The sequence below is a fragment of the Notothenia coriiceps genome, unplaced genomic scaffold (assembly GCF_000735185.1).
Source record: "Notothenia coriiceps isolate Sejong01 unplaced genomic scaffold, NC01 NC01_scaffold00023527, whole genome shotgun sequence".
Lineage (NCBI taxonomy): Eukaryota > Metazoa > Chordata > Actinopteri > Perciformes > Nototheniidae > Notothenia > Notothenia coriiceps.
This window is the reverse complement of record NW_011356228.1, coordinates 100,497-125,551: the sequence shown is the minus strand read 5'-3', so window position 1 is coordinate 125,551 and position 25,055 is coordinate 100,497. Positions and strand designations below refer to the sequence as shown.

Here is a 25,055-nt window from a genome sequence, read left to right as displayed (position 1 = left end):
GAAGTAAATATCAAGACTGCAGCAACATCAATGGAGATTTCTAACATAGCAGAAACACAAGCCCAGGTGTGCCAAGCAGTCTTTGAACCTGAAACAGACAGCTCTCAAAAAGGTCTTCAGATTCAGACTCCTGAGAGGAATGGAAATGAAAACAAGGTTACCACAGTGTGTGTCAGTGCAACAGAGAATCAAAGAGAAATTGATTTGCAGAGCACAACAACACGAGAGGAGACTTCTGATCCCACAACTAAAGCAGAAACACAGAATCAGAGAAGTCATAAGGTCGAAGAACTCACAACACAGGTCAGCGATTCTAAAGATTTTATTGTGGCAAACACAACAAGTGAAGAAAACAAGCATACAGTTATCACAGTATGTGTGGATGCATCTGATAATCATATAGAAATGGAGGGGCGAGCGACAGCAGCGCCGGAAATTTCTAATCAACCCCTTACAGACGAAATGCAAATCAAGGGGAGCCCAGAACTCCACGCCGAAGCTCAAAATCATCTAGTGACTGCAAGTTGTGAGAGTAAGGAAAAGGAAAATGAGGTTAATGCTGAATGTGTGGATGTTACAGACGTTCAAATAAATATGGAAACTACTAAAACACCGGAGGATATTTTTGATGCAGCACCGACCATGGAGGAGCAAAACCAGAGGACGGGGGGAGTCGATGAACCCACTATAGCCTTATCGAGTGAAACTAACCAACCTCCTCCTTGGCCTGAAAGTGAGGAAAATGCCAACATGCAGATACAGCCGAGTGAGAATATCCAAGGGAATATGGATGTTGTCGGTTTATCAACAGAAAGGGTCAGCGATATTGAAGGAGAAGGAACTGGAAGCAATGAAGTAATGGTGTTTGTTTGTGGGCAACCGGATGACGCTGATATTGTAATTCCAGCATCAGGCGAGCCAATTAATACGGTTAATCAGGCAGATGTTGAGATTCATGAAAACCAGATGGTGTATGAGCCCATTAGTAGTCCAGAGAGTAATGATGACAGGGAGATTTCCACAGCATCAGAGAACCACGACGGTGCGTCTTTACTGGACATTCAGAACACTCGGGAGATGGAAGGAGATGTATCAACTAGTAGAGACAACAGTTGTAGCCAACAACTGGGAAAAGAGGAAGACCTCCAGGAACAAATGTGTGTCCCAGACAGCCAAGATGTTGAAGTGGAAGCACAAACCGTCAGAGTGCCAGAGAGTTGTGTTCCTGCACATTTGGAGGAGAGTAACATGAATGTGAAACAAGTCGCAGTGATCAGCTCCAGCGATGACATCAGCATGCCAGATGGCCAGTCGGAAGATGCTACACTACAAAGAGAAAGGAATGGGTATGCAGATTGTGCCAGTGCCACAGAGGTTTCTGAACAGGTGCAGGAGGTGGCAGACGTCACAGTGACGACAACTACAGCCACCACTAAAGTGGAAATACCAGATAGTACATCTGAGGAGTTTTTTATCTTAGAACCAATGCAAACGGGTGCATTTCACTACGACATTGTCACTCAAGCAGCGGCTGAATCGGGTTTGTCGGACTCTCTTTCAGAGCAGGTGAATGCAGACGGTCCTTTGGAAGGCGATGTGGAGAATGAAAGGATTTTAAATGGTTCCCAAAGAGCCGACTTCCTGCAGGCAGAAGTGCACCAATGTCACCCAGCTGATGAGATCAAAGTGACCAATTCAAGTGAGGTTGTAGATCAGGAGATGACAGACCAAAGTGTTGAAGTTCTTAAAAATTCCGACCACAGCAGTCACCCGACCTCTGACTTGATGGATGTTAATACCTCAGAGATTGATATGGCAAACTGCCATGCTCAAGTCACGAATGAAGACTGCAATTCACTGATAATAACAAACGCCGATGCTGATTTGGATTTACAAGAAGTGCAGATTCTACAGGATATAGAGATCGGACGTGAGATTGTAGTAGCAGAGGAAGAGAGTGATGAAGATAGTGACATCATAATAATAAAAAAACTCCAGAAAACACCTGAGGCAGACCCTCCTAAAAAGTCTGAGGAAAAAGCTAAAGATGATACATGTGGGACCAGCTTGAAGCTAAATGAAAAGACTAAAGATGATCAAAAGGAACAAGGGGCAGAAAAACCCAAGAAACAAGAAATGAACACACAGGCCAGAACCAAAGCCCGCCTGGCAGCTCTGGCTGAGCAAAAGGCTGCGGCCTCGAAGAGAACTGCAAACAGACAGCAGCTGAACCTCTTAGCTTTGTGTCACGAAATTGCAGAGGACATTGCTACGGACAGCATGCTGTTAAAGAGGATAGAAGACGAAAAACTAGCAGCAGCATCAGAAGCCGCATCCAAGAGTGAAACGAGCAAGAAGGAAAGTCCACCTGTTAACAAGCAAGAGGCAGACACTGCTGTTGTTGCAACTCCTGCGGGACCAGAGGAGGGCTCTGCTTCAGTGGCCCCTGCTGAGGAGGCCCCTAAAGCCCGGCCCCCAACTGAGGTAAAGCCTGCTGCAGAGCCCGCCGCAAAGCCCACTCCAGAAACTCCAAAGAGGCGTTTCTTTGTCACGCAGATTTCAGTGCCACTGAAAGCCCATGAGAAGAAGAAGCTAACTAGATATCAGAGGCTAAGACAGGTTGAACTGCAGAGAGAGAAAATGTCTTGGGCACGTGTGAAGAAGCTTAAGTCGGACCAAGCAAATCAGATGTTTTCAGACATGGATTGGCAATCACCGATGTCTGCATCCTTTCCTTTCTCAGTTCCTCCTGTGGCCACAGCTCCTCCTCCACCTGCAGCCGCTCCATCCGTATCACCTCTCCCAAGCCCCGCCTCCAACAGCAAGCCTGCAACACCCAAGGTAGAAGTCCCTAAAGCTGACCCTCCCAAAGCTGAACCCAGTAAGATTGAACCCACTAAAATAGAAACACCCAAAACTGAACCCCCTGAACCTGAAGCTGAAGCCTCCAAAAAGGTGACTCCTAACGCTCAAATTCGTAAATCTACAAGGCAAACTAAGGCTCTGACTCCTAAAGAAACCCCTTCTCCGGGGCCCACCCCTAAAGTGACCCGATCAGCAGGAAAGAGGACCCTCCCGGCAGTACCCCCACCCATGCCTAATGGAGTTAAAGCTCAAAAACAGAAGCCCGTTGAGTACAAGCCATACAGGCCTAGGCCAAAGTATTCCTTTGATGATTTTGAACTAGATGACGACCCGTTACCAACAAAAAAGCCCGGTCTTCAGCCAAGGCCGACACGACCGGGTGTCCAGTCCAACCCTGCAGCGCAATCTAGACCCACTCTTCAGTCGTTACATCTTGCAAACCAGGCAAGACTCAGAGCTGGACTGATCCCAGGTCAGTTGAGGCCAGCCGGTTCCACAAATCCACCGCTAAAGCCTGCAGTTGCAACGCCACCCCAGTTAAAGACCTCAGCTACTGCCACAGCTACTGTCACAGCTACTGTCACAGCTTCTTTAAAACATCCTTTAGTTAAAGCTCAGTTAAAGCCTCCTCTCATGACGTCACCCGAGTCAAAGGCTGTTTCAGCTCCAGGTCAGTCCAGGCCCGCTGCCTCGCCTCAGTTGAAGCCTGCTGGTAGTGAGGGTGCAGCTCAGCTCAGGCAGACAGCATCTCAGTCTGCAGGTTCAACAACATCTGAGACAAAGCCAGCTGTTCCTAAGACCAACGTTGATTCAACGTCCCAGAAAACCACACAGAAGCCGTCAGCAGAAGATGGCAAATGCAAGGTAACTCAAAAATGAATTATGCCATAACGTGTGTCACAAACAGCATTTTTGAAAAACTATGATACTCATCCCTTTCTCTTTTTGTTATTTAGGGTACAGCTAATCCCACCTCTTCCATTCCCAGTAAAGATGGCTCTAAAGTGTCTGACACACTGAAGTGTGAAGAAAAGCCTAAAGGTATGCATTTATTTGCAGCTAGTATTTTCTTCTAAACATCGGTCACAGGGTCCCAGAGAATACATAAACAATGCATCAAATGTTTTAATTAAAAAAAATAAGGCTTTAAATGGTAAAATGTTTTTCGTTATTGTTTTTTTTAATCTAATAATAATTGGTCAAATCAGTTCTGTTTGATTGGTCTTAAATGTCATTGTAAGTGCCAGTTAAGAATATTACTTCTAACTTTTTCCTACTAATTCTAAGCTTTAGGAACTTTTACATTTCAGACCGTGCCCACAGGATATCTTCCAGTAAACAATTACTCTTATTTGTTCTCTTAAGTATTTCATTTAATTTCACGAAATCTTTGTGAAAATGTATTATGATGTGAATTATCAAGAAGACTTCACATTGTTGTCACAGTTGTTACTTATCGCATGACAACATAAAACTAAAATAATAGATTTTATTTTCTTGATATACAAAATCACACCGCTGAAATAATCTTACCTTTTCTGACAGTGACTGGTGTGGATCCATCTCCTGAGAACAAGGCACAAACAGTCAAGACAGAAGAGAAGACATCGGGAAAACCTCAAGAGTAAGAAGATCCTCTCGAGTAAATTGACATGTTTTCTCTCGTAGCAACAGAAATCTAAAATAACGTAATGTGTGTTTGTGAACAGGCGAGCAGCGGAGACGAGGGATGGCAGGACTCCTCTCTCTGACGCCTGCCTGCAAAAAGAAGTGAAGAAGCTCAAGGAGGCTGACAAAGACAGCACCCAGACCATCATTGTGAGCATATGTCTGTTATTATTGTTCATTTCATAGTAAGACAACTTTAAAGGATATCAGAAATTGAAGGTTGAGGCCTTCGGGGCTTATTCAAGGGAATATTTTGAGGATGCATTTACACGAGTAGTGATGTGTTGTTTTCCGTGTCTCGCAGGATGCAGGACAGAAGCATTTTGGAGCGGTGGCCTGCAGCGTGTGTGGGATGCTCTACTCTGCTGCCAACCCTGAAGATGAATCTCAGCATCTACTCTTCCACAACCAGTTCATCAGCGCTGTTAAATATGTGGTGAGAGGAGGATTCTTTAAATGAAATGGCTTTATTATTTGTCTTGCCTACTCTCTCACAGTATTGACATAAGTGCATTACACCAAGCATGTGTAGAGTCGTTTATTTGCCAAATAAATAACCAACAGTTAGAGGGTAATCTTATTTGATCGCACGCTAAGTGAATACAACTTTACTTCACTTTTGGGATTCAAACAGATGCCACCAAGTATAGCTAATATTCCTAATGTTCAATACACTTTAAGTTTCATCAATTTATTTAGATTACTTTAAATTGTACAGTGTCCTAACAGCAGCATGCAATAGTATGTAGCTATGAAATGATGGAGCAAATAAGTAAGGGGTAATGTGCAGCGAGGCGGTCATTATGGGGAAAAGAACACCCGACAGGCTCATCAGGGTGTTCTGTTTGCTTATTACACGGCCATATACTAAACAAACTAACGGCTCGACTCCCAATATTAATTTAAATTATTTTATTGACTTAAAAATGATCGTATTTCTTCCGCAAAAAAAAAAAAAAACTCCGTTCCACGGCGCACCAACGGCCGGAACTGCAACAACAACAACTTTACGGCAGCACTGTCCAACTCCGTTCACGGTTTCTGATCCACTAACAAGTCCTTAAACACTGCAGAGCCCATACCGTGTTCCTGTTAGTGTTTACTTCCTCTCTGCCTTCTTCTGGTGATTTATCTGACGTCCAGCGCTCCGTCTTTTACCCTCTTTTATTTTCTCTTTCTTGATCCTCCTCAGCAACGGCAGGAACTGCTTCGATAGCGTTTTTGAGGAGCTTTTTGATTACAGATTTGAAAACATCGTTGCTTGCTTTAAAAGTAGCACAATTCATTATGTCAAACCTTGGGAAGTATCTAGATATCCCTTCGCTAATGCCAAAGTAACTGAACTGAATGTTTTGCCGTTTGATGTCTATGTCTGGCCCGTTGCGTAAAAAGGAGGCTTTCTGCGCTGTTTTCTTGCATGCAGTTTGCTTTTCGGCCAAACTGTATACAGTTCAATCAAACGGACTTTGTGCAGATGTGAGCGTCCTTAACAACGGTCAATAAGTCCTTGACAGCGGTCTGTCCTACTGGATTAACAATGTGTCACGTGTTCTGAATTGACCAATCAGAATCGAGTATTCAACTAAGCCATGTAATAAAACATAATAATAACCTGTAAGGGAAATAATAAAACAATAGTCAAATAATCTGAAGTAAATTTGAAGAAAGAACAGCTACATTACTAACATTAATAGGCAAGCATATTTGCATTATTTGTGCCACATAGGTAGTTACTGTATTTAGTAAATGAAGTAGAAAGCCTCATGTGGACAATAACATTATGCTTAAGAGTTTATCTTGTAAATTCATCAATTTTTCCCTTCTCTTTTTCAGGGATGGAAGAAAGAGAGGATCCTGGCAGAGTATCCTGATGGCAAGATCATTCTGGTCCTGCCTGACGATCCCAAATATGCTCTGAAGAAGGTACAGTGTGTGAATGGGGATTAACCTTTGCCATCATAGAATTCTTTAACAATGATGGGCATTACTGACGCAATTACAATTTATGAAATCACACATATGATGTTATTCAAATGGAAAACTTTGAGAAAAATACCACACCAGCATTTGTTATCTTCATTTCCACTAACTGTTGGTTTTTCTCAGGTGGAGGAGATCAGGGAGATGGTGGACAATGACCTGGGCTTCCAGCAGGTGGAGACCAAGTGTCCCTCTGTGACCAAGACCTTCCTCTTCATCTCCCATGATAGGAAAGTGTGTGGATGCCTTATAGCGGAGCACATACAAGAGGTAAGAGACTGCAATCTTTGACACTCGTTTATTACAAAAACATGTTAAGGATGAACGGACTGCATGAGTTTGAACTATACAGAGCCTTTATTTTATTTATTTTAGAACCTTACAGTACAAAATATCACATTTTCAGTTGTAATAATACAGTACAAAATATCTTTCAGTCACATTCACATTTTCAGTACCGCTCCAGGGCAAAATAAAATAAAAAATGTAATAAAGATGACCTACCTTAGAAAAATAAATAAGAAATAATAGTAAATAAACAAAAATAATAATGATGGAGAGAGAATACAAGTGACATACAAGTGGTGATCTCTCTCTCGCGTCCGGTTATACTTCACTCGCGTTTATGTCCACATCCATCAGGAAACCAAGTTATGTTTTAAGCATGAAAGCTCTCTCAGGGGTGTCAAACTCAAATACACAGTGGGGCAACATTTAAAAATCGGTACTAGTCGAGGGCCGGACTCCATGTTCAATTTTTATTGCAAAACTTATTGAAATGAACTTATTGCACATATTAAACCTAGAACTAATAAAAGCTTAAATGATTGCCTATAAAAACAACATTAAACATTAAATAATCAGTTGCATTCGTTTCTTATGGCTCTATCTGCAGAGTAATTTCTTAAGATTACATTTTTCCACAGGCCAACAACAGCTTCAAAAAAACAATTTCCCTCAAAGAAAAAACCAAACATGCCCTGTTTTTGGTGCAGAAGGAAACATCCATTAAACTCAGTGTGCTGCTCTGTGATGCTAGTTCAGATACTTGGCATCTCATCTTGGGTGCAAGTTCATCAATGTTTGGGGTCAGGCTCTGAGCTGAGGAGACCCTCAGGATGGAGAGAAGGTGTGCGTGCAATATAGCGGCGGGCCAGATCTAATAGTAATTAGAAATGATCCTGCGGGCCGAAATTAAATCCACCAAGGGCCTGATTTGGCCCCCGGGCCTTGAGTTTGACACATGTGCTCTAGGTCTATAGCTGTCAACTGTTCAAACTGTGATCACCAGTTCAATACATTTGACAAATTCGACTTGGTTTCCATACTTATTTGATTATGTATTTATTTATTTTTCAAAATTAATTTATTTTTTATTTTTTTGTAAAATCTTTTCCCACATTTTTTATTTTTTTTTGATAGGATATGTACATTTCGGTTAATCGGTTAACCATTTTTTTGGGGGTCAAATATTCAAATGTATTTTTGCTTTCAAATTCCCATCCCTAGGTGGGTGGTTCTGGTTTTAACCATTTCATGGTGATGCACTTCAGGAATGCTGTCAATACAATTCTTAATAGATATGCCTTAGACCTCTCTTCTAGACCCTCAGGTAAAACTGTACTGAGCCTTTATATGATCGCAGGGATACAGGGTGATCGAGGAGCATGGACCGGAGGGCACAGAGGGAGAAAAGGTGATGTTTGAGCGCCAGAGAGCGTGGTGCTGCTCCACGACACCGGAGCCAGCAATCTGTGGTATCAGTCGCATCTGGGTGGTGAACATGATGAGACGCAAGGGCATCGCCTCCCGCATGCTGGAGTGCCTCAGGTCAGAACATCTTCAAAACCACCTATATGATAAAGCCTCAAAATAACAGACATAATGACATCCATTTTGTTCTTTCCTCCACAGGAACAACTTTGATTACGGTTCGTACCTGAGCAAAGACGAGATCGCTTTCTCCGACCCCACACCCGACGGGAAGCTCTTCGCCACACATTATTTTTCCACTTCTCAGTTTTTGGTTTATAACTTTGTGAGTGGAACGCGCTCATCCCAGCCAAAAACTGACGCAGTATGACAGTCTCCAGGAAAAGGTGACAATGGATCGAACCGGGACGCATCATCGCTAAACAGCGTCTGATCCAGATTTACAAAATGTAAAAAACAAACTGTAAATAACTCCGTGAAGAGGACACACATTGGTTTAAATCTCAGGATGAAAACAACAAGGTGTTGTTAATCATTTTTATTAACTCGCCCTTTAATCCCTCCCCGAATGGTATTTTGGAAAATTAGAGTATTTTCTTCATACACTTTTAAGTAAACAATTGGTTTTATTAGAAGGATAGAGTTTACATGCATGACCTGACAGCAATAGAAAACAAAGAGCCTTTCATTGATGTTTTCCTTTGAATTCCTGCGAGGTCAAACAGGTGCATTTTAAATGTTATTTTAGAGTTTTGTCCATATTAAGTTGAAATGATTTTTAATTGCATAATGTAGTGTACTTCAACGGATTATCATATCCATCTCTTCACAGCTCAAAGTGATGCTGCCGTCGTCTCAGATTGGGTTTTAAGCAGCAGCGATCATGTTACTGGCGGATTAAATATGTATTTTTTCCACACAAGTCCCACTGATTTCACTGTCATGTTTTTATTATAACATTTCAAACTGATCATCCTAAAGAGATGTGGGTTGAAGCTGTAGCCAGGGCATTAATTGTGTTCTCTAATTTCTTAGATCACCTTGCCCGTTTAGTTTTCCGAGCTGAGCCATATACTGTACACCGTTTTTAGCAGGGCATTGGAGCCTAAAACTGTATGAGTGATGTCCTTTTAATTTCACCGAAGCTGTCTATTGCTTTCTTTGTGCCTGAATGAATAATGTGTCACTTACATTTTTGTTTTTTTCCTAGCCATACGTTATGGCTTTTTATTGCGTTAATGTAGAGTATCATTCTCCTTTTACCTAAGTAAAATCGAATGAAATGTATATCAAATGATCATGTAGAGTTATGCATACTATAACAACATTAATAATGGATGTGTTAAGGTTCAGCCTTTATGATTACCAACAGGAACATTTGCTCGGTGATCAACATGAGGGGTTGTATCTCTTCCTCTCTACACAGATTTACAGTATCATTGTACTCCATCCCTTCTTTTCTTTTTCCTACTTGTTAAAGCAATTGCTTTTAGAAAAATGTGTCGTGGAGAAAAAGATATTTGATTTATACGAAGCTGTATGTAAATATTTATTTAAATAATAAACGATTTAAAACAATTTCTCTTACTCAGTTCTCTTTTTTTGTGCTCTTCCATTTCCACTAGCAAGCTTCTGACCCTCTTCAGTCTACATTGTAGTATTAGTCACTAATGCCATCTAGTGGACATTGTTGTTGTATGTTAAAAGATGTAACACTGGATTATTTTTGATTTAAAATGATCATCTTTCGAATGTGAAACGTATTTATGGATCACACCTATAAACGGCCTTAATTTGTATTAATGTTTGACAGGTGTCAATTGTGGGAATTGTCTTGCTGTCATGTATTCTCTTTGTAGTTGCAGATCTAAACACTCCCCTCTTAGTGCATTCCTCGACACTCCTGTCACAACACGGATCAGCTCGATGGCAACTTCTGAGAAACAAAACAACCTTAGAACAACACGGATACTTCCTCAGCCGCAGAGTGAGAAAACAGCTCCTCCACGGAGATCGGATGCTGATCAGCAGGAGAAAAACAACCAAACTGAGCTTCCTAAGGTATCTCAAACACAGTGGTCACCTTGGCCTGTTGACTTTCACTGACACTAGGACCACCTCGGGACTAAATGCACATTATCTTAGTCTGGAAAAATGTTATCTCACAGTAAAAAAGAATTCCCAACATTTGTAAATACACACTTTTATTCTCACACATCAATTTAAGAGACAAAATTGTCACAGCTGCCAAATTGAAAAAAAAACATGTATTCTAATTATAAATGCTTGGTAAATAAGTATTATGCTATGAAAATCAATGTCTTATTTACACTTTAGACACCCAATATACAAAAAAACATTCATCAGGATATTAAATGACAATTTCTACAGTTTGCACACAACATGTGTATATATATATATATACAGTTACAAAATGTTGACCTGAACTTCATCCCATACCTGAGCTGCAACAACAAAGTGACGTGTTGACTCAGGATGACATCTGCAGGGACTTGATCTGCTTTAAGAGTTTTAAAACAAGATTACACTAATGCTCTCGGGACTTGATCTGTTGACATGCAACCTATAATAAGAAAAGAGCTGCTCCAGAGTGTGGCAAATAAACAATCACCATGTAACAAAAAAACTATTTTGACATAATAATGAGCACAAACTCTTAGCTGAGATGGTAAATAAAGGGTTAATACATTGGCTTGTAACACATTCAGCATTTGGCTCAAATGAGTTGACATGATAGTGTATTTTGCCAAGGCTATGGCATCATCAAAATGTAGGCACCAAAGACAATATGTCCTGCTGTAGCTCAACAACTTATTTTTGAACAACTTTTGTTAAAAATGTAAGACGTCCTTACAAGAAAGGACAATTCTGACCACAAAAATTGTAAAGTACGTCCAACATATCAGGATCCTCGACCCTTCTGCTCATGACTCCCTGTCCTTTCCCAGGCTGCAACACAACTACCTCAGCATCAGGTGAAGGCTCTACCAGTGGATGCACTTTGTTATCCTTCTTCTTAAAGTCAATAACGCCAACACCGGGCAGCGTGCCGTTCCTCTCCGCCCAAATCTTGGTGTCTTCCAAACTGTCCCTTGTCTCTATGATACCGTCAACATGAGCGCTGTTCTTACTAACTATGCTCAGGTCTTCTTGACATGGTTCTGAGTCACTAGCATGGAGAGAAAAGTAGGTGCACTTTCTTGTAAATGTCAACTTTTTGTCCTCAACTTCAATGTCAATACGGGTATGTGAGGTGTTCTCCTCTGTATCCTCACACATTCCTTGGCCTTGAAGAGACTTTGTAGAGTTTTTGTTTATTCCAACCGGGTCTGAAATCGACTTTCTCATCAGCGTGTTTTCTTTAAACAGCCATTGTTCAGGATCAATAGCGTCTTCTGGCCTGACCTGTGCATGAAAAGTAATGCAACGTGCTGCTTCACTCAAGGTGTCCACAGCAGAAGATGAATTGAAATAAGACAACTCAGACATGGCTTTGGCTATGTGGAAAGGCGAGAAAACGCTCGGATGTTCTTTCGTTTTCTCTTTTGTAGCAGATGGGGGCTTTTCAATCACCTCCTCATCTGGTCTTGCTTCTTTTTTGCCATAAAGCCTTTCGATAGTTCTTCTCACAAAGCCTTTAGTGATGGATTTTCGTGCTGAATCATCGTCGCCGCTGGACAGGTCACTTGAAGTCAGAGACTGGTACCCGGCACTAGCTGAGGTCTCCGCTCTTATGTCGGACAGATCTGATTTTTTCAGGCTTGGGAAACGTCCGTGCTGGACATCTGTGGCATTTTTTGCCAGGAACATTTCCCTTATTAATCGTACCTTGTTGCTTTCAGGCTCTGATGTTATAACGCCACTGGAATCGTAGCTGAACGATAAGGACGACTGCGGAGGTGATCGGTTGATGGGAGTTGTTTGAGATGTAGGCGATTCAGAGGGGGAGTTCTCCATATCTGACTCGAGATGTCTTTGTGAGGAGCGTTTGATGGCAGAACTCTCTGTTGTCTTCTGTTCATCAGCAACTTTCTTTTCCAAAAGAATTATTCTCTCTGTGACAGATTGGGATATGAATTCTTCAAATTGATGCTTGAGTTTGTCCACGGCCTTTTCACTTGTTGTTACTTTACACTTTGTTGTCAATTCAGGAGCTTCCTTATATCTGTCCATATTGGCCTCTTTTTCTTCTCTTACATCGAAGCTTAATAATGATTTATTCAAGCAGTTGATCTGTCCATCGTCGACCTTTGGTTGATCTACTTCTATATGTTCTTCACAGCTGCTGTGGTCATTCCCACTATCTTCACCCGCATTGAATCCATAACTCTTTGTTAAATTGTGAGAATTAATCAAACTGCTATTGGCATATGAATCCTGATTTTCTATCAAGTTTCTTAGACTAATCTCATCACATATTTGTGTTTCGTGTTGGTCCTCATCGTCTGAGCTGACCTCGTTCTCCTCTGTCTCTGCAATCAAATCCTTTATCTCCCTCTGAACTGGAAGATGATCAAGGTATTCTTCCTCCTCAGCCTCATTGCCAGACACATTTTCCTCAATGATAACCTGTAGTTTCGTACATTCAACCTCTTGCTCCTCTTCCTCTGAACATGGATCATCAACATCTGAGTTACATGTGCTTTCATCAAAACTGACATTCGGTCCTGTAGATCCTGCTTGACATCCGATCTCCGATTCCTCTTCCTCTGATATGGACTTGTGTTGGCTATCTGGACTGGAAATAATTTCTTCCCCTCTTACTTCAACATCGTAATCCGGGCTTGGTTGCTTCACCTCCTCCTCCTCCTCCTCCTCCTCCTCAGAATGGTTCAAGTTTTCATTTAGTATCCCCTCACATTCAACTTCTTGTTCCTCTTCTGAACTATGTTGCTCAGCTGACTCTGAGCTCGATGCACTCTGCTCACAGCTCACAGTCGCCTCTAAATCTTTAATGGCACTTGACATGCTCTGCCCTTCCTCATCTGTACCTGACTCGTCATAATGGCTAAGCTCGTTCTCAGGGAAACTCTCTTCACTGTACATCCTCATCTGATTAACCTTGTCTTGCTGATCCAGCTCGAATGTACAACTATCTTCTTCAAAACTCTGCTTGTCGCTGACTACTTCATTAGTTTGATCCCTTTCTTGGTTTGATTTGTCTTCCTTGTGGCCTTGCTCCCAGTTATCTTTAACAAGCACTGATGGCTGCCTTTCATTTGGTATCTCTTTATCATTGGGTTCAGTTGGTGGACATGGAGCCGCACCATCCTGCCCATATTGGCTAGCATTGTCATTGGTTTCTTTAGTGATCCTGACTGTGTTGGACTGTTTTGGCTGGGTAATGTCTGTGAATGTTCTAATAATGGAGCCCACATCAACTTTAACTTTCTCATCTTGAGCAACAGTCCTTACACCAACACCATCGCCTGTGGAGAATTGGGATATCTTGGCCTTAATGTTGTCTTTTGGTTCCACTTCTATCTCTTCTTCATTGTCCCTTTTGACAATTATTGAAAGAGAGTCCAATTCCTCCTTGAGTTGATCAGGTATGCCAAGAGTATCCACAATCTCATCAATTACATTTTCATCAATGCCACAGTCTTTTTCTGGACCAGCCTGGGTGGCATGTCCGTCTTCTGAATAAATCGGTGTTTCGCTGTGGCTCTTGCATTTGAGTTCCTGAAAGCCCTGCCAACTTTGAAGTAGCTGCTTCGAGGCAGACTGCTGTAAATTGGACAAACTAACTTGTAACTCATTGGAGTCCTCAATGCTGGCAATTTCTCTGAGAGAATCAATCATTTTTAAAGCTTCTGCACAGCTTACGCTGTTTGCATTCAGCTCGACCATATCAAGGTTAGCCATGCCTTCCTTTAGGGTCATGACGGACAAGAAAGCAAGGAGAGCTTTAGTGGATGAGCCAAATGTTGAGGCTACATGAGAAGAGAAGTCAGGCAGGCTGTTGGACTTTTCCAGACATGATCGACGGTTGTTCTGTGTAATCTGTCTAATGGACTTTATTGAGTAGCAAATCTTTTCAAGCACAGGTTTCATGTTTGGCTGATTTGCCATGTGTAATGGCGGGGACATTATTTGTGTTATGGATTTCTCTTCATCTGATGTTGTAATGTCATTTGTCCCCTTATTGAAATCCGTCTGATCAGCTTCCAAAGGCTTACGTTTGTCACAAGTTAGTGTTTTGTCCATTTCAGAGGTTGATTTTACTGTTGAGAGATGCTTTCTGTGGTGTGTTGTTTGCTTTAGTGTATTATCTTTTGGCTCTGATGCACTGTCTGAGGAGAGATTTCTTGAAAGCATGTTCTCACTTGACTTGTGTCTGACAGATGGTGACGCAACGTCCAAAGACTGAGAATATGGAGACATTCTCTTTTGTGATCTAGGTGTATAAAGCTTTCTGATAGTGGAGGGGCTAGCTTTTGGCGATCCATGTCTTTGCATTCCAATATTTGGTGACATAGTTTTATCTGGAATATGGCGTTGCAATGATGTCAATTTTGGAGACTTCTTGTTTTGGCAGTTTCTCTCTAGAGATGGACTGCTTGCTGGAGATGGAATTGTCACACGTTTTTTCACCAAGGTGCTTGGTGATGATGCCTCTTTTTTGGTAAAATTGTTTTTCTCCCTTATTGTCTCTTCCAATGGAAAATCACTTGGTGTTGGGGTGTCACATGATGAAATACTGGCTGATGACATCCTTTCTTCAGATTTTGAACTAGTAGGCGTTATAGTAGTATACCATGACTGACTACTTTCACAATGTAAGATGCTGTTTGAAATGTGTGTCTCTTCTAATGGTGATTCCCTTGTTTGTGGTGTCCCTGTTAAAAGGATACCATTTGGCAGTACATCATTGCACACCGTGTGGACAGGAGAAGATGGTGTGTTTGTTTCTGAAGTGGCATTACTGCATAAAGTATATTTATCTAGACCAGCCTTTCTGATAGACATTTTTCTGTCAAGAGATACATTACTGACCAAAGGGGCCCTTTTAATGGATGGAGCTCTTGTTAATGGTGCATTCCTCTCCGTTGAAGGAATGTCAGTCTGAATTGATGTTGTCATTTCCATGATGTGGTCGGTTGGTGATATGGTCTTGTCAGATGTAGGACTGGTGGATAATGTTAGATTTTCTGACATTTGACTGCTCTCTGATGAGAGCCTGTCTAATGGGCAGCTGGGCAATGAGGATGCATCCATCCCACAACATTCAGTGTTTGATAGCTCTGTATCTTCAGCTGGTGGTGGTGGGGGTGGTAGCTCCATTGAAAGACTATTGTAAGGTGATTCTTTTATAGGTGGGATTTGGATTGGACTTGATTTATTTTCCAGTTTGCTCACTGATGGCATTTCCCTGGATGTTTCATTAGTTGGTGGATTTTTTTCAGAACAGATATGATTCCAAAGCGGAATTGTTGGTTCTGTATTAACCTCAGCTAAACTGTTGCAGTTGTTTGTGTTTGTGGTGGTATGACTACGGACATTTTGCGCATTTTGTGTGGATTTCTCCATTGATGGGCTCGATGATTTAATTTCAAAAGACTGGATCCTTTGTTTGACAGAACCTCTTAACCCATTCACAGGCAGTTTGTCATTTTTGACTGTTGGACATGATTGTATTTTTTCTTCCAAACACTTAACCTCCTCCGCCACAATCGTCAAGCCATTCCCATTCTCAAACTCCTCATCCCTGCTGTTTTGTGTTTGTATAGGGGTTACTGCTTCTATGCTTTTACTGTCCTCTTCTGGATAGTCCGTGGGGTTAAGATGGGCTTTCTCCAGCCAGTTTTCCACATATTCATTAGTAATAGAACTGGATGAGTTAAAAGCAGGCAAAGATGTGTGTTTGCTGACATCATATGACTCGTTTTTGTTCTTTTCCCCCTGATGCATTGATGTCTGTCGTGTCAGTATTCCCCTAGTTTGGCTGGCTTCATTTGTAGAAACAGTCATGTGGCTTTTTTCTAAATCAGCTGTCTCCAAAGAAGTATTTTTCAATGAAGATGGTATGTTTTGGTCTTCTCGAATACATTTCATTGTGTTCTCCGATTGTTGTGAGCTATTTCTTGCACAACCCCCTTCTCCATCTTGTTTTGGTACCTTTTTGAGCTTTATCATGCTTTTAGGTGTTTTTGATCTTTTCCCGTATATTCTCTTAAGGAATCCAGCACTAGAAAACGTTTTAGCTTTATTACTTTTATCGGTTGCTCCTGTAGAATTATTTTTTTGTCTTTTCCCTGGTGACATAAGCCTAAAAACACGTTTCTTCATGACTTTTGGTTTTGTGGATACCCTCTTATCTTTATTGGCCTCTCGTTGTTGGGGCTTCTTGCTTTTCGTGGGCTTTTTGAAACGTTGTTGAGCATTTCTTGCCTGAATTGCACCAGTCTTGAGTGAAGGCGAAGTTAAATCAGAATTGACGGACTGACTCTCATTTCTCAACATTCTTATTGACTCAGAAGCTGATGATGTCCCCCAGACCTGGAGTTCACACTCATTATTAGAAGAGAGCTGTCCAGTATCTGAAGTAGCTAGCCTGCAAAGAGGAACCCCAGAAGCAGTTCCCTGTGAACTATGGTTTGCAAATAAACTTTCCTGGTAGGTCTGCTGTTCATATACATGTAAGACGGTTTCCTGGACCTCCTCTTCGTTGGATTCAATCTGCAGGATTTCAGACATCAGACCTGCTGATTTGAAGGTGGACACATTTCTGCTGTTGCCATCGAAAGAGCTAATTCTTCTAGGTTTGGGCACTGGTCTACTGCTACTCTGTTTGACCATGCAGTACTGCTCTGTCATGGCCCCATTTTCCATCTGCTCTCTGAAGGAGTAGGAACCGACCATATCTTCCTGAATCCCCTCTGCCGTCAATAATTGTATACTCTCCAGAGATGTTTGCTTTTTTCTCATTTGCTTCCGCTCTGGTGTAGAAGTACTCCTAGGGGACACCACCTCCCTGTGTACTTTGGTATCGTCCTCTTCTATGCCACTCTCACTGAAAGCTCCATTGCACAGCGATGGAGGATTATCGTCATTGTTATCATGAGGTCTGTCCTTGTTGATGGTATCGGTGGAGGCCGCAGTGCTTTGTAATTCCTGTGAGTTTGGTTTTGCTGAGCTGATCTCCCGCTCTGCATCAAGCTCGGGCAAACAGGTCTCATTAAGCTGATTGGCTAAAGCTGAGCGTGACAGAGTGGTCGTCCAATGGATGGTTTCCTCTTCCTTGATTGTCAGGCGCACTTTCATCTCCACTGTCATGCTACCATCTTGGTTCACACGAAAGGACTTTTCAATGTCGTCCTCCGAGGGCAGGACGCTTTCATGCCCTTCAGGTGTTTCTGGTACTGATTCCAGCATACGACTTGACTCCAACTCCAATGAGTGACTAGGTAGGTCGTATGAACTTCCTGCAATGGAGTTATGAATCCGATTCACGATGTACTTCTCGGATGAGGAGGAGAAAGTTCTTGATTTTGAAGTGCATGATAGGGACTTCTTTTTACCTTTTGATTCAAATAAATGATATGTGTACAAAAAAGGTTAATGTTGTGAAATATCCAAAGATTTAGGGCAATGATTGAAGAGGATTGGTAGGCAGTTGGAGAGGAAGCCAAGAAGCATGAAGGAGAAGAAAGAGAAGGGAAAAAAAGAAACATTTAAAAGTGAGTACAACAGTTCACAGCTGATGAAGAGCAATAGCCGAGTTGACAGTGTATGTAAGTAATCCACAGTGCTACACATAAGGCTTCATCCAATGAGAGCAAGTAGATTACTGCAGACACACACTGTATGTTTGCATCAATGGAATAAATATTCTTAAAACCTAAGTAAAATAATTGCTTAGAAAATACATTTTTTCTAAACTTACGTTTTAAAGCCCTTAGTCTTCTTGAACCCACTCTTTTGGTACGCAGCATTGTTGGACCTGGCGATTTCTGTTCATTGTAGTTTGCATGCCTGAATGGCTCCCTGCCTACAGCCACTACAGTCCCAGAGCACAATATCAAGCCTGGAAGACCATCCACCTGCAGAAAGAAAACTTTTTTAGCACTAGAATGAAAAACTTGAATGTACATCTGATAAGGAGTGACTTAATTGCTAAGTGTATGTGTTACAAATCTTAATTAAATGTAGTGCTTGTTCAAATGGCACCTTGCAATACCACCCTGCTCTGAATTGACATGACATCCATGACCTTAAGCCTTACAGTGCAGTATCCCAGAATGCTTCAGTACGTATTAGGGTGAGTTGCTAAAGAAGATTAACACTTTCTCTCCTTGTGACAGTTATAACTGGTTCAACAGGTTCAAGCCAGTTCTCTATGGAACAGCAATGAACTCACCGGAACATAAAACATATATATTAGCATCGTAATGTCTCAAGTTAAATGCTACAAAGATATCTGCTTACATATCCGTTCAAAAAAACAGTTATGTAATAATATGGTTGTGGTTTCTCAAGAGGAGGGTATACTGTGCCTGTTTTAAAATGGAAATCAAATATGTTATGTATTATTTATATGTACTTCTAGTAAGTTGTCATAGTGCTATTTTCTCCTTAGAAATGAATTGTATGGACATATAGGAGTCACTCACTCGTTTTCCATCAGCTGTGTGCAATTTTGCCACTTGGTACTGTACCAGCTCTGAAATATAATCCAGGATGGACTCAAAGGATGGTGTAGTCCTCTTGTGAAGCACCACTGTGTGTTTAACAGTGGGGTCCCCATTGCGAAAAACCAGTAGCTTCTTTGGGGTGCGCATAAACACTTGCTCATGCTTGTGGAGGTTCTTCCCGGGGAAAGACCTGGCCTGCTGGACGGTCCGGCGACGGGAACTAACAGGCCTTGCGTTGTACCATGGCGGCGGCTTCTTCCTGGCCAATGCCAGGTTGAACGGTTTGACCTTACGGTTATCGGAGCAGATGTAGGATTTTCCATCCTCCAGTTCATCCAAAGTATGGACTGCATGAACCCCCCGAGGAGTGGTGATGTTCCTCACCCCAAACGGCAGGGGAACCTTTTTAGAGAGACTGTCCAGAAGAGCGTCAAATGTTTTAAAGGTGCGGTTGTTGATGACCATGCGCAGGCCATTGAACTGAGGGTCTCCACTTTTGTAGAAGCAGACCCTCTTTGATAGGATGGGGTCAATGACTCTCGCATGGCGTGGGGTGCCAAAGGAGTGCCCACTCCCCGATGACTGTTCAGGGGGGACCCTCGGAAACCCCATCTCACTCATAATGGCCGATCAGCTGGAAGGGGAGCGAAATAGAGGTAAGGAATCTGTTTCTTTCACTTCCCATTGTAGGAAATGATTTGATTTTATAGAAAAGCTTTCTGCCAATAATCTATAGTTAAGTACTGCAAAAGGTTTATCAAGTTGCTCCTGCACGTTAAGTAATGTGGTAAAGAGTAAACAAATATCTTTATATCTATTTTTGTTCAGTTTCCAGTGATGCACAACAAATAATCACAACAGTCAATAACAGAAGACTTCAGGAAATCTATGAAAAAAATGATTGACCCTCGGTCAGACACACACATAACATAACACCACAACTCTAATGATGTGCGTAAACAAGTGAAACTTCCTGCTAGCATATGTTGTTTACTTCACAGTGGCCATTAGGTAAATCACCCCAATTCTGGGAATCATGCCACGTGAACGCCATCTTTAATTATTTGATTACCCGGGTCGTAGCACTATAACACGCGATACACGTTAGACTAATTATTGTACTAGCTTCTTTTTTTCCCTCTTATGCTAAGAGAAATATGCTAAACCACATGTTAGTGTTTTACTTTTAATATAGAAAGTGCATATATACAAATATCAATTCAAACTGTAACCCTATGTTGTATAACATCTCTGATGCACTTCAAATTAATCCATCACAACTTTTTGAATATTGAATTGCTATATAGTGTGAAAAAAGTGCATCAGTGCTAAATTGCAAACCATTTTTATTTTATTTTATTTAAATTGCTAATCAGTCATTGTAATAGTCACTTAAAAAGTTAATAAAATGTATTAAGATGTATTATTTAGTATTTGTAGTTTGAGCAGTACAAGTTATGCTGTATTTTCTGTTAATAAAAATATATAATATTCTTTTTTATAAGCAGGAAGGACAATATTGCAATATTGGAAAAATTGTTGGAGACAAAATCAATTGGAAACATTATTTTGTTGCGATCTACGCTCATGAGATGACTGCTGCAAGGGTTACACATAATACAGATTATAACTGGAGGCAGTAAACAAGCAAATAAATACCACAAAAAATCATAGATTCAAACGTACACTCACCTACTCCGGCATTGTAAAATTCCCAACCGTTTTGAAAGAATCCATGAAAAGCTTTTCCGTGTTCTACATGGTGACTGCTGTTAAGCTAACTGCACAGCAACAGTTTATTTCTGGAGACACCATCCTGTGTAATTTGCTTAATCTTTGTGCAAAGTTAATCCCCCCTGCAAGTGCATTGCTTGTAAATCCTCTTCAGAAAGGTGTGTGACACAGGTGCATGTAGAGCTGTCATAGCAGGACATACAGTAGAGGTGGTGTCAGGACCTGAGAAGTATGCATTCTATGTTTCATATGTTAAACAGACCTGAAACACAACTTTATAAAGGCTCTCCCCTGGGAATATATTGTCAATTTTGCTCAAACAAAACAATAAGAAAACAAAAATATCGTAATGTTCCTTTTATAATTAGATAAAATAAATTCAAGTGAAACTAAATGAAGTTATATCAGTTATACAGTATAACAAATCCGATTGTAGTGTTTTTGTACTTGTAGAACAGGGTTTTCTCCACCAGTGGCAGCAGATGGTAAAATGGTGTCCAGTTGTAATATTCGTGCAGGGTAGTAATCCCATTGAGGGCTTCTTTAGATAATAAGGATTAAAGAGCTCTCCATTCGCAGGACCATAAAGGGAAGAGCATTTGTTTCCAATAAAAGGGGTAAACATGCATCTTGTTACTTCTTAACACAGAGTATCAATCATGAAGATATATCATGGAATTGTTTTGTCTTTGACCCTGTGTGATCTGTACAAGGCGTGTTAGTTTGAAATAACACATTTAAAAATACATTCCCTTATTAGCAAACACATGTGGCATCCTTTATAGTCCATACAGAAATACACATGTAAAAAAATTGTTCTAGAAATACAATTACGTTAAGCAGCGTAGTGGGGTCCAGTAGATTAGGTTGAAGCGTATTACTGAGGGCATTAGCCGCTCATGTATATGCTTAACCATGAACTATTAGGAGTTGCATAACAGACACCAAAACTGGACTGAACTGAATCTATTTCTGTAGGGAAAGGGATTAGCTGACAAGGGATGAATTCATTCCACAGTAAACCTGGGGCTGAAGTGAAGGAATCAAAGGAATATATAAAAGTGATCTTGTTTCAGCGCAGTATAAAAGGACAAAGTGATGACACTTTAGTTAACAGTTGTAAAAATACCCCAGGTGTGTACGAAAGAGACAATATGTGCTGTAGGAAAGAATTCCTGCTGAGCCCGACCAGACAGGGATTCTGGAATGCCACAGGAGGCTCCTATGTGCCTAGACCATGACCTGTTCCCAAAACAACGAGCACAAAAATGTGAAAAATCCGTGAAAGGAAGCTGGTTGGGGGGGGGGACAATGGAGGAAGCCCTCAGAGTAAACAGGTAGGCCTGAAGCCTGCATGCCCCTCATTCCAGCCCTCAGAGATAAGAGACAAGCAAATGTTGAAACCAAGCGGGTGAAAAAGTCTGGTCGCACTGATACAGCGGCACAGATCCTGCCAAACATACTCGAATCAGTCCGAAAATAGTTTGAGCTGAAGCCTGGCTCTCAAAGCAGCACGACAGGTAATAGCAACACATGTCTGAAGCTCCATTTGTCACATAACCTTTCACGTCACAGTGTTATAACGAACCAGCTGGTGATATGAATACTGTTATTTTTCCTTCACATGATTACACGTGAAATCACACGCCACCATGACAGAGATATCTGTCTCTGCGTTCCGGGTGCATTGCCACCCCTGCCACACGCTCTATTTTTAAGTCCATGCGCCTATACTGCAACTAATTGGCGCCAAGTTAGATTGAAACCTATGCTGTTAATGGGAAAAAATGTGTGATATGTTTTGGCCCTTGTCCCCTTTCTATATTTGGCCTATCGTCCTCTATGCAGCTGCTACTCCAGATCTGTCTGTGTGTGTTCCCATCAAACACCTCTCTACATATATTGCTTCAATTCGAGAGGCAAAGAGTGCTTCTGTTACGAGCAGAAATATGGGTGGTATAAAGAAAATACAGCAGTTTGCTTTGATGATGATGCTACGTTTAGCCTCTTGTCTGAAATTAAAGGTTGAGCTAGTTTTTGAAGCCATTGAACTGCTTAAGATTCCAAGCATTTCAGCTGTCAGGAATTCAATTATAAGTGATACAGCTGCACTGCGAACAACAGCAATTTTAAACATTCACTTTAATTAAAAGCCAGGCAGCTGATCCTGCAAATATTATCTCTTTTACAGGCATCACATTTCCTATTCTGTCTGAATTTTTAAACACACACAATAAGTTTGATAGATTCCATTTCCCCTTTGAGGGCAGTCTAATAAAAAGTTGGCAGACGTGGAGGGAAAGGTATGCTTACTATTCAAATTTCCATTCATGTGACATTAACTTCCACTGGAATTCCCAGATTTTGAATGAATCCTTGCCAAACAGGACTCAAACTGTAAGGTCACACCACCGCCTGTCCCCTCCCCTCCAAAACCCCTTCACACAGCAGTCAGGAGGTCCCCACCCCATCCATTTTGAGCGCTCCGTATCAGCTGTGCCAAGCTTTTAATCTGCCTGGTGACATCCCAGTGTTTCCTGCATGGGACAGAGGGAGAGATAAGCACGCTCCTCTGTGCAGTAAATCACTCCGCACTCCCACTCATTCACTGATATGACAATTATTTCATTAGGCTGTGCTCAAACTTGCCATAATTCTTAACAATTACAATCAGAGGCTTGGTGATTGTTTTCATATCATTTTTTTTCTCTTATCAGCATCAGCTTTAATTGTTCAATTGCAAACATGAAAAAATATGTTGCAGACAGCGGTGGAATACATTTTGTAGTGCCTTTTGCGGGTACTTCATACTTTTTTAAAACATAGAATCCCTTGGCAATCTTGGAAAGATAAACACAGATAGATTGATACAATAAACACAGAGCTACATTTATTGAACTTTTTTAATTCTGATTTTGTATACCTTTTTTATAAACAACAAGGCTGTAAGGTTGTATGTTTTTTAAGATGCATTAGCCCTTATTTTAATTAAATAAGTTAATTCAATCATTCGACTGTTATAGAACATTATTTTCTAAGCAATTAGACAGTTCTCTCTTAACTGTTATTACCATTTAAATTAGTAAATGAGGCCAACATTTTCATAATTCCTAATTTTACTTTTCAATACTTTGAATATATTTTACTGAAGTACTTTAAGTGAATTTCACACACGCTTTATGTGAAGCTTAAATGAGGGTTTTTAGATTTTGCTATTGCAACTTTAAGTTACTAACATGTAAGTTAATTGCTTTTTTCGTTTTTCTTTGTTTTTTTAACCCTTATTCAACCAGAGTAGTGTCTGTGTACCTCCTTTTTATCTTGGCATTTTTGGTTACATAGTTTAAAGAAAAAGAAACTCCCACAAAACACAGAACATTCTCAACACCAGAGAAGCTACATGAGCAATACACTGTGTACAGAAAAAAAAAAAACGACATAAAGGAAAGAAAGAAGAAACACATTGGCAGATTAGAAAAGTATATGCCTACACAGCAAAGCCTCTCAGCAGCAATATAAGTACTGATATGCACAGAATGTGGCCTATTATTCTCCAGAGGGCCATGGCAGGCAGGGTCCTCATCCTCACCAAAGGGCTCCATACCGCATGGCTGTTAGCTTTGGAGGGCCCCGGGCGGAGGGCCAGTCCGCTGACGGGACAACCTGGCTATGCGCGTCCCAGATAGCAGCCCAGGGTGAGGAGTGATTTATCCGTCTGTGCTCCCATCAGACAACCTTCCTCTGATTAAGGGTCAGTCATGAGTGCAGTGCAGTGGAGAGGGCGAGACAGACGGCCTCCCTGTGTGAGACACTGGCATCCTGACCAGCACACAAATGGACTTTCCAGACGCTGCACACATGCCTACAATGAACATTTATATACACATATTTACCCGTGGGCATTTATAAAAGGAATGTGCACGTAGTCCTTTTTCCCCTCTGTCTTCTTCTTCATACACTGGCTGCGTTACACAGAGCCAAGATAAAGAGATATTGAGCTGGCCTTGACTCCTGCTCAAACCGACAACAAGAGGATGTAGTGAATGTGAGTTTGACTTGTCTCTGTGGGCTGTTAAAGACCAGGGTTCACTCACAGGTTAGAGCCTTCATCAATTTTAATGGAGATGCAGTCTATTGTATGGATATAATGGAAGGGAATTCGGCAGGGGTGGAAGTACCCGTCATAGTTGTTTTAAGGAAATTCTCTGTTTATACTTTCCCTAAAAAAGAAAGTAACACTGATTGATCTACAGTTACGGCCAAATCAGATATCATGCACAAGAATAGCTTGAAGCTTCTTTCAATGTCTGAGAGAAATGGAGGAAGAACTGGATGCTTTCATTCCATTAAAATATTAATGTCTTTAGGTCTCAAATTGTTTCCTGTTTCCATGCAAGAGCTGTATTTATACTTGCATTTCTGATATTGGTGCATTAGGAT

General features: G+C 41.2%; 2 protein-coding genes across 2 annotated transcripts; one reads left to right on the top strand and one right to left on the bottom strand.

The window, feature by feature from the left end:
- The first annotated feature begins 618 nt into the window (after nt 1–618).
- On the top strand, nt 619–9,798 carry LOC104954571 (microtubule-associated protein 4-like). Its single transcript, XM_010781700.1, has 9 exons — nt 619–3,729; nt 3,822–3,906; nt 4,411–4,489; nt 4,575–4,683; nt 4,838–4,969; nt 6,367–6,456; nt 6,640–6,783; nt 8,159–8,343; nt 8,428–9,798. The coding sequence occupies exons 1-9, from the start codon at nt 643–645 to the stop codon at nt 8,594–8,596; spliced, it is 4,080 nt and encodes a 1,359-aa protein (XP_010780002.1). The 5' UTR covers nt 619–642; the 3' UTR covers nt 8,597–9,798.
- A 6,922-nt stretch (nt 9,799–16,720) lies between these two features.
- LOC104954592 (oxygen-regulated protein 1-like) lies at nt 16,721–19,493 on the bottom strand. Its single transcript, XM_010781741.1, has 4 exons — nt 18,861–19,493; nt 18,134–18,290; nt 16,857–17,672; nt 16,721–16,746 (listed from the first exon to the last, which is right to left on the bottom strand). The coding sequence occupies exons 1-4, from the start codon at nt 19,491–19,493 to the stop codon at nt 16,721–16,723; spliced, it is 1,632 nt and encodes a 543-aa protein (XP_010780043.1).
- Between the last annotated feature and the right edge of the window lie 5,562 nt (nt 19,494–25,055).

What these genes read in the sequence shown, in the direction of transcription:
- LOC104954592 (XM_010781741.1), bottom strand. Translation starts at nt 19,493, where the DNA reads ATGGGGTTTCCGAGGGTCCCCCCTGAACAGTCATCGGGGAGTGGGCAC. An exon ending in ACACAGCTGATGGAAAACGA is followed by an intron (nt 18,291 to 18,860) that starts GTGAGTGACTCC and finishes TTCTTTCTGCAG; the next exon opens with GTGGATGGTCTTCCAGGCTT. An exon ending in AAGACTAAGGGCTTTAAAAC is followed by an intron (nt 17,673 to 18,133) that starts GTAAGTTTAGAA and finishes ACTCCATTGCAG; the next exon opens with GAAGTTCATACGACCTACCT.
- LOC104954571 (XM_010781700.1), top strand. Translation starts at nt 643, where the DNA reads ATGGAGGAGCAAAACCAGAGGACGGGGGGAGTCGATGAACCCACTATA. An exon ending in TAGCGGAGCACATACAAGAG is followed by an intron (nt 6,784 to 8,158) that starts GTAAGAGACTGC and finishes ATATGATCGCAG; the next exon opens with GGATACAGGGTGATCGAGGA. An exon ending in CGCATGCTGGAGTGCCTCAG is followed by an intron (nt 8,344 to 8,427) that starts GTCAGAACATCT and finishes TTTCCTCCACAG; the next exon opens with GAACAACTTTGATTACGGTT.